Source organism: Terrapene carolina, unplaced genomic scaffold (genome assembly GCF_002925995.2).
Source record: "Terrapene carolina triunguis isolate 2854851 unplaced genomic scaffold, T_m_triunguis-2.0 Scaffold238, whole genome shotgun sequence".
NCBI lineage: Eukaryota > Metazoa > Chordata > Testudines > Emydidae > Terrapene > Terrapene triunguis.
The window spans coordinates 5,765,873-5,779,661 of NW_020664589.1; the positions used below are offsets into that span (position 1 = coordinate 5,765,873).

The 13,789-nt window shown below is 49.4% G+C and overlaps 1 protein-coding gene across 1 annotated transcript; it reads left to right on the forward strand.

The window, feature by feature from the left end:
- The first annotated feature begins 204 nt into the window (after nucleotides 1-204).
- DPM2 (dolichyl-phosphate mannosyltransferase subunit 2, regulatory) lies at nucleotides 205-6,793 on the forward strand. Its single transcript, XM_026657300.1, has 4 exons — nucleotides 205-264; nucleotides 3,500-3,589; nucleotides 5,126-5,228; nucleotides 5,518-6,793. Exons 1-4 carry the CDS (start codon nucleotides 262-264, stop codon nucleotides 5,574-5,576), a joined length of 255 nt encoding a protein of 84 aa, XP_026513085.1. The 5' UTR covers nucleotides 205-261; the 3' UTR covers nucleotides 5,577-6,793.
- The last annotated feature ends 6,996 nt before the right edge of the window (nucleotides 6,794-13,789 follow it).

Consider the following 13,789-nt stretch of genomic DNA (forward strand, 5'->3'; position numbering starts at 1 on the left):
ATGCCCTGGGGGAAGGGCCACGTGGAGCCTACATCTCCCATGATGCCCCGGGGGAAGGAGTCACTTAGAGGCTGTATTTCCCATAATGCCCTGGGGGAAGGGGCACTAGAGCCTACATCCCCCATGATGCAATTGTGCCGGGACAACTCCCGTGATGCTGCGAGGCCTAAATGCTGGTTGCTGATTGGCCCGGTGCTCCCGGAAGTGTCCGAGCCTGGTGGGCGGGCTGCGGGGAGTCAGCGGCAGCGCTCGGCGGGGACCATGGTGAGCAGCGGGGATGGGTGGGTCCCGCCAGCCCCTTGGGGGAGGAAATTGGTGTGGGCTGGTTTCCCTTCAGCCCGGCGGCAGGCGGGACGTGGACGCGAAGGGGTTAATCCGCCCTGCTCAGCGGGGGGAGGGACGCGAAGGGGTTAATTCCCCAGCTGGGGGAGGGGCGCGAAGGGGTTAACCCCCCCTGGTCAGTGTAGGAGGAGGGGGCGCGAAGGGGTTAATTCCCCCGGTCAGCTGGGGGAGAGGGGGGGCGAAGGGGTTAATTCCCCCCGGCCAGCGGGGGAGGGCGCGAAGGGGTTAATTCCCCCTCCCCCCGTCAGCTGGGGGAGGCGGGTATGAGTTTGGAGTGGAGGATTAATTCCCCCTTGCGGCTTTCCCCGTTGCTAGGCGGTGCTGTGCTGCTGGAGCTGCAGCGTTCATGGGATGATTTAAACCCCAGGACCTGGGCACTGGAGGTCCAGAGGCTCCCACGCGCAGGGTTAACCCAAGTGTCCAGGCCAGGTTCCAACCCTGTTCATGACATTCTGTTTCCCCACCATGGATCCAACCCCCACCCCCATCACCCAGTTGCTCTTGGTTGAGGGATTCCCCCTTCACTTGTCTTTCAAAGCATAGTTTAGTACTGCAGAATGGCATCCATGTTCCACCCCAGAGGTGGCTGCCTTTCAGCGATGAAGATCAGCACCTTAGGAGTCTCATAGGTGAACATGTTGGTGCTTGAATCATAGGATTATATTGGCCTCACAATGAAGCTGTGTTAATGTTGTGCTGAGGTGAGGAATTTGAGCATTCATGAAACGCAAGGTGTGAAGATTATCAAAATAAATTGAACTCAGGAGTTGATTGGGCAGAGGCCCTAATTATGTGAATTAGAATTGGCCAGGATAGGGAAGTTAACATCCCTGCTCTTTCAGAAAGTGACTTGAGCTCATTAATAATCTCAGGTGCTCAGGACCTTGGTTTTCCAGATCATTACCAAAAAAAAAAAAAAAAAAAAAAAGACACCCCAGTAGCACAGTGCCTCTTAACACCTTTGGGATCAAGTCAGTGCTGACTGCAGTGAATCACCACCAACACTTCTGACAGCTTCCTGGGTTTTCCTAGATGATCTCCCATCTACTTACTGATCTGCTCTGACTCTGCTTAGCTTGAGATTTCTAGGATCATAGCACAGGGGACATTGCTGCAGGCTCTGAGTAAGAGTAACTGCTATGACCCACAAGATGATGAGCATCTCACAACAGCATGATAAGAAATCTGTCACTATTTCAGAGCAAGAGGGGATGGATTTTATCACGGAGGCATTTATGGCAATATTTTTGCCAAGTATTTTTCCTTTTTTGGCTTTTGTTCCAAAACTACAGTGGTGTATCTTCATGGCCAGGAGCTGAATAAACACTGCAACCTAGGAAGGATACATAAAACTGCATTATTTATTTGTACTACCACAGCAGGTAGGAGTGCTAGTTATTGTAGCCCCTAGGATTATTTTGTTAGCTATTATATCCTACTAATCCAGCCAGCCGTATCAAATAATCTGTTTCTCTTTCTGAATTAATCTATTTCATTCATATATTTTATCAGTGTTAATTCCTATGAAATTAGGATGTGTTGAGGCATATGATATGTGTTTCTTAATAATTATACATAGAATAAGTTTTGCTGAAATGCAAGAAGCCTACCGGCCTGTATCCAGTAAGATCCGCTAAATAGCTAAAAGTATAATCGGTTAAGAGTAAGTCAGCATAAAAGCTGGCAACCTTTGGCACAGATAGGAATGGTCCCTGAACTTTGGGGAACCAAAGGGAGGAAATACACACAACACTGAACGGATTTATCCAGTGTCTGCAACTGGTTGGTAACCGCAGGGTATACCACAAACCTGGAAGTCGCCAAGAGAGCCTAGGTTGGCAGTTTTTGGAGTGAGATAATATGTAGAGAGGAAGTGTCATAATCCACTAACCTATAGGATAAGAGTACCCATAAATTTCTTAGGGTACAGAAATAAGATTTGGGTATAGTAGGTTGGGCCTGAATTGCATAGCGTCAGGATCCTATAAAATACTGTGTAAGGATATCATAGGGGGCTTTTAGCTCTTTCCTTTCTTTGTCCTCCTATATTCTATAGACTATCCTTTTATCTACCTATCTGTCTATCTTCTATCATGCTTTCAGCTTAGCTTGTGTAGTGTAGTAGAACTACTCAACATTCCTAACTATTGGGGAAGCCAGCACCATCGTGTTATCGGGCATGCCAGGAGTGAGGCTGGTCCTTCACCTCCTATTATCAAGTCCTCAAGGAAGGGTGTGAGTATGTTAAGTTAAGGTACTTATAATAGCAAAAACAATGAGGAGTCCTTGTGGCACCTTAGAGACTAACAAATTTATTTGGGCACAAGCTTTTGTGGGCTAAAACCCACTTCATCAGATGCATGCAGGGGAAAATACAGCAGGCAGATATATACACACAGCACATGAAAAGACGGGAGTTGCCCTACCAAGTGCGGGGGTCAGTTCTAACGAGCCAATTCAATTAAAGTGAATTGTAATGTATTATTATAGCCCACTTCCACTTTAATTGAATTGGCTCGTTAGAACTGACCCCCCCACTTGGTAGGGCAACTCCTGTCTTTTCATGTGCTGTGTGTATATATCTGCCTGCTGTATTTTCCACTGCATGCATCTGATGAAGTGGGTTTTAGCCCACAAAAGCTTGTGCCCAAATAAATTTGTTAGTCTCTAAGGTGCCACAAGGACTCCTCATTGTTTTTGCTGATACAGACTAACACGGCTACCACTCTGAAACTTATACTAGGAATGTTACCACCAGGAGTTTTGGAATTCTTTTACTGTTTTGCAGTCATAAATTTCATAGCATTTATTATTCTTTTGTTAATCTCAATAAAGTTTTTATCAATTTGGTATTGTCCTCAGTGTAAGTGTCTTTGCCAAGCACCCCGAGAGTCCTCTCCCAATATAGAACTCTCTGAGTTCTCGGACCTTCTAGTCTGAACTGGGCAAGAACCTATAAATCTTCTAGTCAGATGCGATCAGTAGCGAGCCATAACAACTAACCCATCAAATTCAGGTCAACGTTATGGACCAGGTCCCCACTATACTAGGTGCTGTATATTCCCTTGTACTTTAAATGTCATTGTGCCATTTATACTGACTATAATTCAGTTGGAGGATCTGAATTGTTTTGACTTTTTACTCTCCTATATTCCAGGCTACAGCAATGGACCAACTGGTGGGATTTGGCTTGGTAGCCTTTAGCCTCCTTCTTTTTGTTTACTACACCATCTGGATTATTATACTGGTACGGATCCCCGCACATACTCTGGTTATTGCAGTCTCAGTGGCTTCACTGTTGTGTTTGTTTGTTTAGACTTTCTTTAGAGGTGTCTAGGTATGTGTAAGCTGAAAAGCAATTACTAAAAACTCCTTCTTGCCCAGTCTGCCATTTAAAATCTTGATCATTTGAACCTTCACCCAAAGGTCAACCACAAGGGATAACTATAGGGTTATCCGTAGCAGTGCACCCTGTTGGATAAAGGTGCACTGGTGTGGATAAAGCAAGAACTGCTGCATTCCACACATTTGAACCTTCACCCAAAACAGTTCTGGGGTTTTCAAAAAAGGGTTGTTCTCCCATTATTTTTCACTTCCATGCCCCATCTGTTTTCTGGTTTGCAGGGAAGTGGCAGAACTGAAATACGAGAGTCCATTCATGTGGGATCTTCAGCCCAGTAAAAAGCAGGAAATATAGGAAATCATACAAGGAAGTCATCTATTTTTTTTTTTTTTTTGAGCTGTCCAGGCTAGTGTTTCAGACTTGAGAGGTTTGTTAAAGCTTTGGATTGACATCTAAATCCCTGGCAGCTTCCAGTCCAAGCTCTGAACGTTTTTGGGTTCCCCCTCTGAATTCAAAAGTTTATTGTTCTGCTGTTACAAACCCTGTATTGTTTGTACACTCTCTGAACGTTAGAGCGCTGTATTAGGGCTGTAAATATCGGTTAAAAAAGTTAACTGGTTAAACGATTAAAATTATATTGTTTAACCGCAAAAAGAACAGGAGTACTTGTGGCACCTTAGAGACTAAGGTGCCACAAGTACTCCTGTTCTTTTTGCGGATACAGACTAACACGGCTGCTACTCTGAACATTGTTTAACCGGTTAACCGTTAGCCGAGGTAGCTCCGGTGGGCCTGGCCAAGCCGGGGCTGGTGGCTGGCCGGCCCAGCACAGGGCCACTGAGGTTAACGGTTAATGTTGGTTAACCGGTAAGCCTAATGCTTACCAGTTAACTTTATACATCCCTATGCTGTAAAAGGGTTATCTGGTAGCAATGGGTATAGGTGCAAAGTGTTCTGCAGCGTTTAACTACACCAGCAACGCCTTTGTGAAGTGGCGTAAATAGTACAGTGACTTTCCAAGCGAGGGAAGCTGAAACCCTCCTGGGGATAAGCGGTTTGTTCAGTCCCAGGCAATGAGGGAATCTGAATTAGATCCCCTGAGGTTTTTTGCTCCTATGCTCAAGCCACTAGACAGCAGCACTTCTGACATCCCCGGTGTCACATGCTTACTACACTACCATGGATATATTGCACTTGTTCAGCTGCCCTTTGCTCATTACATTCTCTGTCTACAGCTGTAGCTAAAGTCCCTCTTGCACGCTAGTCTAGGTTATTGAGCAGGCATGTTCTCTCGTTACTTGGGGTTCGTTTTCAAGCCTAAGGTTAATTGTAGCTCTGGAGGTTAATTGTCCTGGCACTACAACCATAAAGCTCCGGGGGCTAGAGAGTTGTCTTTGTATTGCCCGACTTAGTGGTGCCCTTCACTTTTGTTTCCTGCAGCCCTTCATTGACAGCGATCACGGGATTCATAAGTTCTTCTTGCCCAGGGAGTATTCGGTTACCATTCCCGTCATCGCAGGGCTCCTTCTGGTGCTGTTTGTAGGTGAGTCACATTTCTGTCTTATTCTGATCTCTTTAAAAGTTGGTCACTAACGTTTCATCTGATTGCTGACAGCAGTGAACGGCCAGTATCTAAAGCTCATGTGGTGTGAGCTTCCTCGCAGCAGTGCCCTGTGTGTGACTGTGATTCCACCAGTGTGAGCTTCTGCACAGTGGAATTGCCTGTCTCTCTTTCTGTGATGAGGTTCCATTTCTCATAGCAGTGTGTTTAAAAAGCCACAGCAGCTGCGGGGGTTATGTTTTACTCAGTCTCTCTCTCTTTCCTGTGTTAGGGGTCTTTGTAGTGATTGTGATGTGGAAGAACAGAAAACCTGCAAAGAAATCAGACTGAAGACAGCAGGATGGGAGAGGCAGGGAGAAGGTGCCTGGCCTGGAGCGTCTCAACAGGGACAAGACTCTCACCTGCAAAAACAAGAGCACACTCCACTCTAAGACTCTGTCACATGCTTGAATGGACGTTGGACTTTGCTGCGCCCTCTTTCCGTGATCCCTACCCTGAGACTCGTATCCAGCTATAGTTTACAATGTACTGAACAAAGGGAAGTGAAACTGTCTGATCCACAGGATTCCTCTAGTGAGGGACCAGAACACCAGCCCTGCTGAACCTGTACCCAGGTTAGGGATAATCCTAGCAGACTGGTGGCTTTGGACTCTACAGTCCTTGCACTGTGTATCCTGTACTAAGGTGACGCTGTTCTGGCACCAGGCAGTGCTAGTGAGCAAAGGGCTCAGACTTCAGTGACTTTCCTCCTCTCTGCTGCAGACGCCTCCTTTACTTGGTTTGTTTCTTTCATTTTTTAACTGGTTACTTTAGGATTTTTTATAGTGGATCCAATATGTGAAAAAACAAAATCATGGATAAAAAAGTGCTCCTCTCTAAGGCTCAGAGGGCAGGTCAGGGAGAGATCCCCCTCGCCACTTACCTACTGGAGGAGTGGTGAACCATCAGCATCTTGTACCAATAGTGTTACTGTCGAGGGGTCTCATTCCACCCCAGTCCACCTGCTCTTATGCACACACAGGCTGTCTGTTCTGTCTTAGTCAGGGGAACGGTGGCCTCTCCACTATGCATTGCATGTTACAGGGAAGCCACAAGCTTTATAGCCTCCTTCACGGCCCACTGTGCAGAGGAGGGAATGAAGAGGTGAGGTCCTCTGCTGTTGTGTAGAAGGTGCACCACTGTTCTCCATGCTGTTCTATTATCCGCAGTGTGCGTGCATTCAATGGGGATGGAGAAGAAAGTCCTGCTCTGCTGAACAGCAACAGAGGAAGAAGGGGAGAGGGGCTCAGATACTGTCCTGATAAATGTGGTGTTAATACTGGTCCAGTGAAGCCACTGGCTCTGCTTTATACTTATACTTGCCACGTTCCTGGTTAGCATAGGACTGTGAGGGGGAAGAGCATGCAAGCTGCTTGGAGCTGTGCTCTTTCTGCGCCAGGCAGGGCTGAAGCAGCAGGGTGTTTTCACGCCTTAGCACTCTGACTTGCCTCAAACCCTGTAGGTAGAGTCCTGGCAGCTCTGTTTGAATGTGAAGAACTGGAGTCTCAATAAATATTATGCAGTATCTCTGTCTATGTTCTTCCACTGCCCCCTATGGGTGCGGGGTGTGTGTGCGCGCGTGCAAAGTGACACTATGGGAAGCAAATCTTGCCACCAGATCAATGAATCAGAAAACAGCCTGCATGTAACCTTAGGAGCACTGTACAGCCTCTGTGAAAGCCCTGCTGGGATGTGACCGGTTCTCGCTCCTGTCCTCATTCTGCTGTTGCTGTTGAGTCCTGTATTCTACCATGATCTGCTGCATGCTAGAGAGCTGGGTACGTGACATGGAGACCCCTCTGGAGCAGGGTGATCAGGCATGATGCCAAGGGGAAGCATGTTGGGAATGGGAATGGGGATGAGGGTGCAGATTTGTAGTTTCTCTAGGATCAATCATGAGTTGGTCAGTTAAAGTGCAGAGATGCCATAGCCAAGGCTCGGGTTCAGGGGTTTAGATGCTTCGTGGCATCTCTCATTTTCCTGAGCAGTCTGCTAACACTCTTGAGTTGTCAGCACTGGAACGCAATCAAAGCTGGGTTCTTGTTCCAGCAGCAGTGGTAAGAACTGCATGTGCCATTTCCTCAGCCTATGAGGGGCCTGTTGCCAGGAGCAGATGCTAGCACAACTCCAGGGAGCCTTTCTGCAGTATCACGCCAGAGCCTGTCTAAGAATTAACCAGCCAAGAAGCAAACCTGATAACAGCATCTTATGAGACAAATGGTAAAAGAATAGAGTGGGGCCCAGGGCACAAAACTCCAAGGAGAACATGGGCCAGCTGCCAAACCCAAAGGGTTATGAACCAGCTCGCTAACTTGCCTTAGACAGACAGGCCTGGTTTGCACCTACTGCTGTGACTCCATTAAACTGCAAAAGGAGGGGACTCTTAGGTACTGTGTGAAAGCCACCTGTGGTATAACAATGATCTTTAATGGCTCCCTTTGACCTGCTCCCCAATGGCCAGGGCCAGTGCAGAAGGCTGCTCTCAGCCAAGACCGGGGCTGCCCACATGCTCTGCCCTGGAGGCTCTAATATTCAGATCGCTCCTAGCTCCCCATGTGCCTCTGCTCCAGGAAGCCTCGGGGTGGCTCTTTCATCTCTTTCCTTCGGCCCCACTTGCAGCTGCTGCTCTGGCGCTTTCCCACTGGGGTTGGGCTATAGGGGGAGAACAGCAAGATTCCAGCCAGGACATTTCTATTTCGAGCCCTGCGGCAAAGGCGCCCTCGCTGCACTGTGTACCCGCTCTGCTGCCAATGCCCTCCCCGCAGCGGGCCAGTCTGCTGGGACTGACATCTTCCCTGGGCCGAGTGAGCCCTGGGTCAGAGGTGGTGGGGGTTGGGCTAGTCTAAATCCCCCCCGTTTCCTTTCTACACCACCTATTGCTCCAGCTCTCTTGCTTCCCACTCAAGAGCTCTCCAGCTGCACTTCTCAGGCTGCTTCCCTCAGCACTTGGAAATCCGAGAATCAGCAGCAGCTCCCAGGAGTATGAGGTCACTCCACCCCTGAGCGCTTTGGGGAAAAAAGGAAGCAAAAGCCTCATCTCTTAGCAACTCCAGGCACCTTTCCTAGCCTGCCAGCCCTGGAGCTGCTGCTGCTTCATTTCTTCCTACCCACCTTCGGGGATCTGCTGCCTCCAGCTTCCACTCCCTGTGTCTTCTAACCCCAGCCGGCTACCCTAGGATTCCCAGGGATTCTGCTTGCGTCACTGGAACAAGCCCAGGGACTCTCTCTCCCAAGCATTTTCACTGGAGAGGCTCACAGATAAGGGCAAGTATGAACCCAGTGTGGAGTCTGAACTGAGAGAGAGAGAGTGTGTGTGTGTGTGTGTCTGTCTGTCTGTCTGTCTGTCTCAGGATGGCCTGTCAGTCAGGAGAATGGTTCCGCTGTCCAATGGGTCTGGTGAGCAGGGGGGAGGGACTGTGGGAGGCAGCCTGTCCTGCTGGAATGAGCACAGGACCCAGAGCCAGGGACTGCTGCTTGCCAGCGAGTGGTCCAGTTTAGTGTGAAATGTCCCAGATGAAGGGGATTTCCCGCTCTTCTCCCAGGAGCCTGCTGCCTTCTCCTCCCCTGGAGTGCGTCTGCCAGCGTCTTCACGGGGTTCCTCTGGCACAACGTGTTTAAAAGAGACACCTCTGTCTCTCGCCAAAAGGGAAGGCAGTTTTTTTCCCCTCCTGAGATGTTCTAGAAGCTACAGGGACGAAGGCTCACCGTGGGTGAGGTGTCTGCTCCTTCCTCAAGCAGGAAGGAGCCCTGCCATGCTCGGGGCCACCAGCTCCCCTGGGGGTTGGAGATGTCTTTGGAGCAAAGCCTGAAACAGCTCAGCAGCGCCAGTCAGTTGAGCTTTAGTCATAGCAATGTTAACGCCCTTATTGCTTTAGAAGCGTGGCAGAAGAAATGAACACCCATGTCTATTGAGCAAGCCGCTGTGCTCTCTCCCAGCTCTCCAGGTGCGGCATATGTTGAAAGGAAGATGAGATTCTGGGTTCCTTGTTGCCTGTTGCATTCTTGCTTACCCTCTGCTTTCTCACCCTTCCTGCTAGGCTGTGGCCCAACTGCTCAGTTTAACGCTAGCATGTTCAGGGACTTCCCCTGGCAAAGGCTTAGCAAGGACTGGATGAGGTAGGTGGAACCTCAGAGCCCAGCAGCAGGAGAACTGCCGGGCATGAGCTCTGTTGTGTTAATTTCAGTGGAATAAGTGGGCCCAGAGAGTCAAAAGGGTTAATGTGACCTTGTCACTAACTAGCACTACCTAGTGAAATGCGGTTCAGGGTTTCAAAGACAGAGACCTCGGCCTGTTTAGTCCCATGACAAACACCCTCAAAAATGCATGTCAAAGTTTGGAGGTGTATTGATCGGGATACGCAAGAGAAGAACGGAGAACAAAACACACAGCATTTTCAAAGCGAAAAGGGGAGATTCTGCAAAACAAAGAATTCAGACTTACCAAAGTCCCTTTTTCAGAGAGGGTATCGCTGATATGGTATCGCTGTACAGCACGTGAGAAATGATTGCGACTTTGGAAGGATCATTACTGAAGATGGAAGATGGGATGTCAGCACCAGACTAGCAAGAGCGGAAGAGACATTGTGGAGCAATAAACATCTGGTGAGAAGGGACATAAATCTGAAGACTAAATTCCGACTCTTAAAAGCTTAAATTTGGTCTATGTTAAATGACAGCTGTGAAATATGGACATTCAAACAATCAATGATAAACTACAATCCTTCAAATTGTGGGTCAGAAGAATTCTGAAAATCTCATGGCTAGACCATGCAACCAACAAAAAGGTATTGGAGATGATTGGAACTCAGTAAAGGGAAGAGAGATAGCTCAGTGGTTTGAGCATTGGCCTGCTAAACCCAGGGTTATGAGTTCAATCCTTGAGGGGGCCATTTAGGGACCTGGGGTAAAAATCTGTCTGGGGATTGGTCCTGCTTTGAGCAGGGGGTTGGACTAGATGACCTCCTAAGGTCCCTTCCAGCCCTGATATTCTATGAAACCCTAGTTAGAGATCTTATGAAAAGGAATGATTTGATTTGCAGGGCATATTTTAGGGGGTTCCGTGGGAGATGCGTGTTTACAAGCCCTGGAAGGGAAAGTTGATGGCAAAAGAACATGAGACAGAAAAAGAAGATATTGGATGGATAATGTGGTATCCTGGGTGGATTAAAAGGACTATTCATCCATCAAGAGATTAGCAGAGGATCGTACAGCATGGGCTACCTTGGTTGCAGACTTGCAGTAATGGAGGGGCCACATACGAAGATTGCTTAGTCTCTTGTTTTTTCAAGCAATCTTTCTTAGTGGGAAAGAAAGGGTTAGTTCTGTTGTTCAATGTTGAGTTGGCCACTGTTAATGATGGTTACTTTTTCTGCTTTTGACAGCCGAGATACAGAAACGGAGCGGAGAAAGGATAGCAAGTGTGGGGAAATGCAGCTTTTTGGTGACGTTCTCAGGCTACATGGTAGTTAGTCATGGACAGATGCTTTGGGCTGGCAGGTCGGCCATGACAGCTGTTGCTCTGGCCTCTGACTCACTTCCCCAGTCTAGGACATCATCTGGCTGGGCTGGTCATGTTCCTCTTCTTCATTAGTCCCTCTTAGGCTGGGCAGAGCTGGATGGGCCATCTCATCCTGTCATGTTGGTGCTATGCAGTGCAGCTGATTCCAGGATCAGGTGAAAAGCCGAGAACGAGGACAGGAGGAAGAGAGCGGCAATGGAAGGGAATACTCAAAGGAAGGGAAGATAGAGCAGGATCTCGCGTGTATCAGGCAGGGGTCCTCACTGGTCCAGGCGGCCTCACAGTGGGCTGGGCTGGAGGTGCCAATGCTCAAGGCTCACCAATGAAGGACAGAGTCTCTGGAGCAAAGCAGAGCTTTATTGACTTTTGCTTGAGGAAATCCCCTTATTCATTCCCCCAAATCTCTTTAAAGGATCCCAAAGGGGGGTGATGGGTGACCACCAGTTAGGCGTAATATCCTACAGGCCAGTTTGGGTCCATTAATTTCTGATTCCATTCTCCTCTAGTTTACCAGTCACAATCTTAATGCAGACCTTGGTTGGTGTCAGTAGAACGTTTTGTTTGGATTAAGCCAGCCTTTGTCGCCCTTTTGTATCTTTCTCTGTCAGCATTTTTTGTTCTAGGTGATTGTCAAATGTGTGTGACCTTTCACCCACTGTCTGCCAGTTGAGCTCACAATTGAGGGAGGCCTGCTAGACCCCAATTATTACAACAGCTCCTGCAGTGGCACCCTCAAAGCAAGGACGGGAGTCCTGTGCTAGGGGTGGAAAGTCCTGTCTCACTCCCGGAGAGATGCCAACAAGAGAAGCAACCCTGGCCTCTTCCTCCTAAAGACCAAAGGGAAATGAAGGAAACTTGACCATTAAACTGGGGAAGCCAGGAGGAAAACCCCAAAGGGGACAGGTTGCTTGCGGAACTTGCACTTGCTTCAAGGGTGACGGCAGGAGGACGGTGGGAGCTTCTCCCATGAGAGTTAGGGGACAGGGCTCTCCTGACACCCTGTCAGGGGATGGCCAGGAGTGAATCCCAGGAATGGTGAGTACCATCCGGGAGTGAGGCCTCAAGTCCTTCCCCCGCCCCACACTAGAGTCCCCAGGCCCTAGGGCCCGTGCCTCAGCTAAGCTGCCTCTTTGAAAGGGCCGTGGTTTTGCCTGGATTCCTGGCTCCTTGCCACACACAGGAAGACATGCGCTGTCACTGAAATGTGCTGACAAAGCTGGGCTGAGGCAGCTGCCTGGCTCACACTGTGGTGCTGCCCACCAGGGCCTTGTCTCCTCTCGGCTCGTTTCCCTCCGGTTTCCCACGGTTTGGAGCTGAACTGCGGTAACGGCTGAGGGAGGTCATGGTATGTCACATAGATCTGCCCTGAGCGGGGCGAGTCAGTGGACAGCATCGTTCCCTCCACAATGTGTCCGACTGCGGGGTAAGAGAGAGGAATGCACCCCTGACACCCGCTTCATCCCAACGCATGAGGGGCCAGAACCCTGGGAGCTGTATTCTGGCCCATGTTGCTGCAGATGCTATTCTTATTCATACAGTACAAAGGTATCCAGAGCCTGGAAGGAAGGGGCTATTAGGGTGAATACGGTATGTGTTCTGCTTGAGGTGTGCTGCCTGTGATTCTCGGCAGGATCCTGCAGGGCATGGCACAGTCCCTCCCCTGGCCTTGGGGCTCCTGCACGTGGCTAGAGTCCCTCCTGCCCCGCACCCCGGATCTGGAAAGGACTGTTCTTGGGATCAGAGCACAGAGCTGGGAGTCGGGATCTGGCTTCTATTCTCCACTCTGGCACCAACTCACTGGATGACTTCAGGCAAGTCACTTCCCCGTTCTGGGCTTCAGCTCCCCCCAGCGCTAAGGTGTGAAATGGTTCCTTGCTCCTGGGCTGGAAAGTGCAATGCAGGCACTGGGGGTTATCTGAAGGCCTGTCTTCCTCATAGGCATGAGACGAGGACACAGTTCCAGCCTCCGTCATGACCGTCCTGGTTGCTTTAGTCTGCCCCACGCCAATCGCTGCTGAAGCCCCTTACTCAGAGAGCTCTGGCCCAGGGCAGAGGAGTCAGAGTCATTCTGGGCCTGATTTTCAGAGATGCTGAGCACCTGCGGTTCCCCCGATGTCTGTGGGAACTCCGGGGTTCTCAGTACTTCTGAAACTCAGGGCAATTTATTTTGAATGCTGGGCCAGGACTGAGCCTGCAAAGGCAGGTCCATATACACCCCTCAGTCCACAGCAGATCTCCCATCAATAACAATACAAGCAATCAGGAGAATGATGAGGGGCAGTTGGCCCAATGCCGGGAGGGGGGAGGATATGGTCCTAATATGGTCACTAAACTTCTACCTAGTAAAGTTACTGGTGCATCTGCCGTCATTCAGTGGGAGAAAAAAAAATCTCTTGGGTGCTGCAGCCTGCCCAGGGTTCAGCTGCACTTAACCTAAGTTACTCGCACATTTGCAGTGGTTGTGCACACACGCACCTGGTCACCCATGTTACATGAAAATCTGGCTCTGACGGTGTCGTAATTAGACTTAACAGTTACTGCTGCATTTCCCAGAGCTGTTGTCCCAGGCTGGCTGCAGACTCAGGCAGACAGAACTGTGTCGGCTACACGCCCATCACCTTTGGAAGATTTTCCTTGTAGCCATAAGGGCTCGAGACAACCGTGTTTCTTCACTGAAAACTTGCAGTGTGCTGCCCCTGAATCCCAGATTAATACCTTGTGTGGGCAGGTGCAGAGCTCAGGGCTTGAAGGCCCCTGGTCTAATGGTCTGAGTGCAGAACTAGGAGCCTCGATCTCCTGTGTTCAAAGCAGGACTCTGACAATGACTCCCCAGCTGACCTTGGGCAAGTTGCTTTCCTGTTCTCAGCCTCAGTTTCCCCCAAAATGGGTCTCTATTTACCTGCTCCACAGGGCTGCAGGGATGGCTGGGGATGAAGCCTGGAAGGTGGCACGTGCTGAGGACGGTTAGACTTTTGCAGCTCGTTAA

Coding starts and splice junctions, on each gene's coding strand:
- DPM2 (XM_026657300.1), top strand. Junction 3,590..5,125: donor CCATCTGGATTATTATACTG/GTACGGATCCCC, acceptor TGTTTCCTGCAG/CCCTTCATTGACAGCGATCA. Junction 5,229..5,517: donor CCTTCTGGTGCTGTTTGTAG/GTGAGTCACATT, acceptor TTCCTGTGTTAG/GGGTCTTTGTAGTGATTGTG.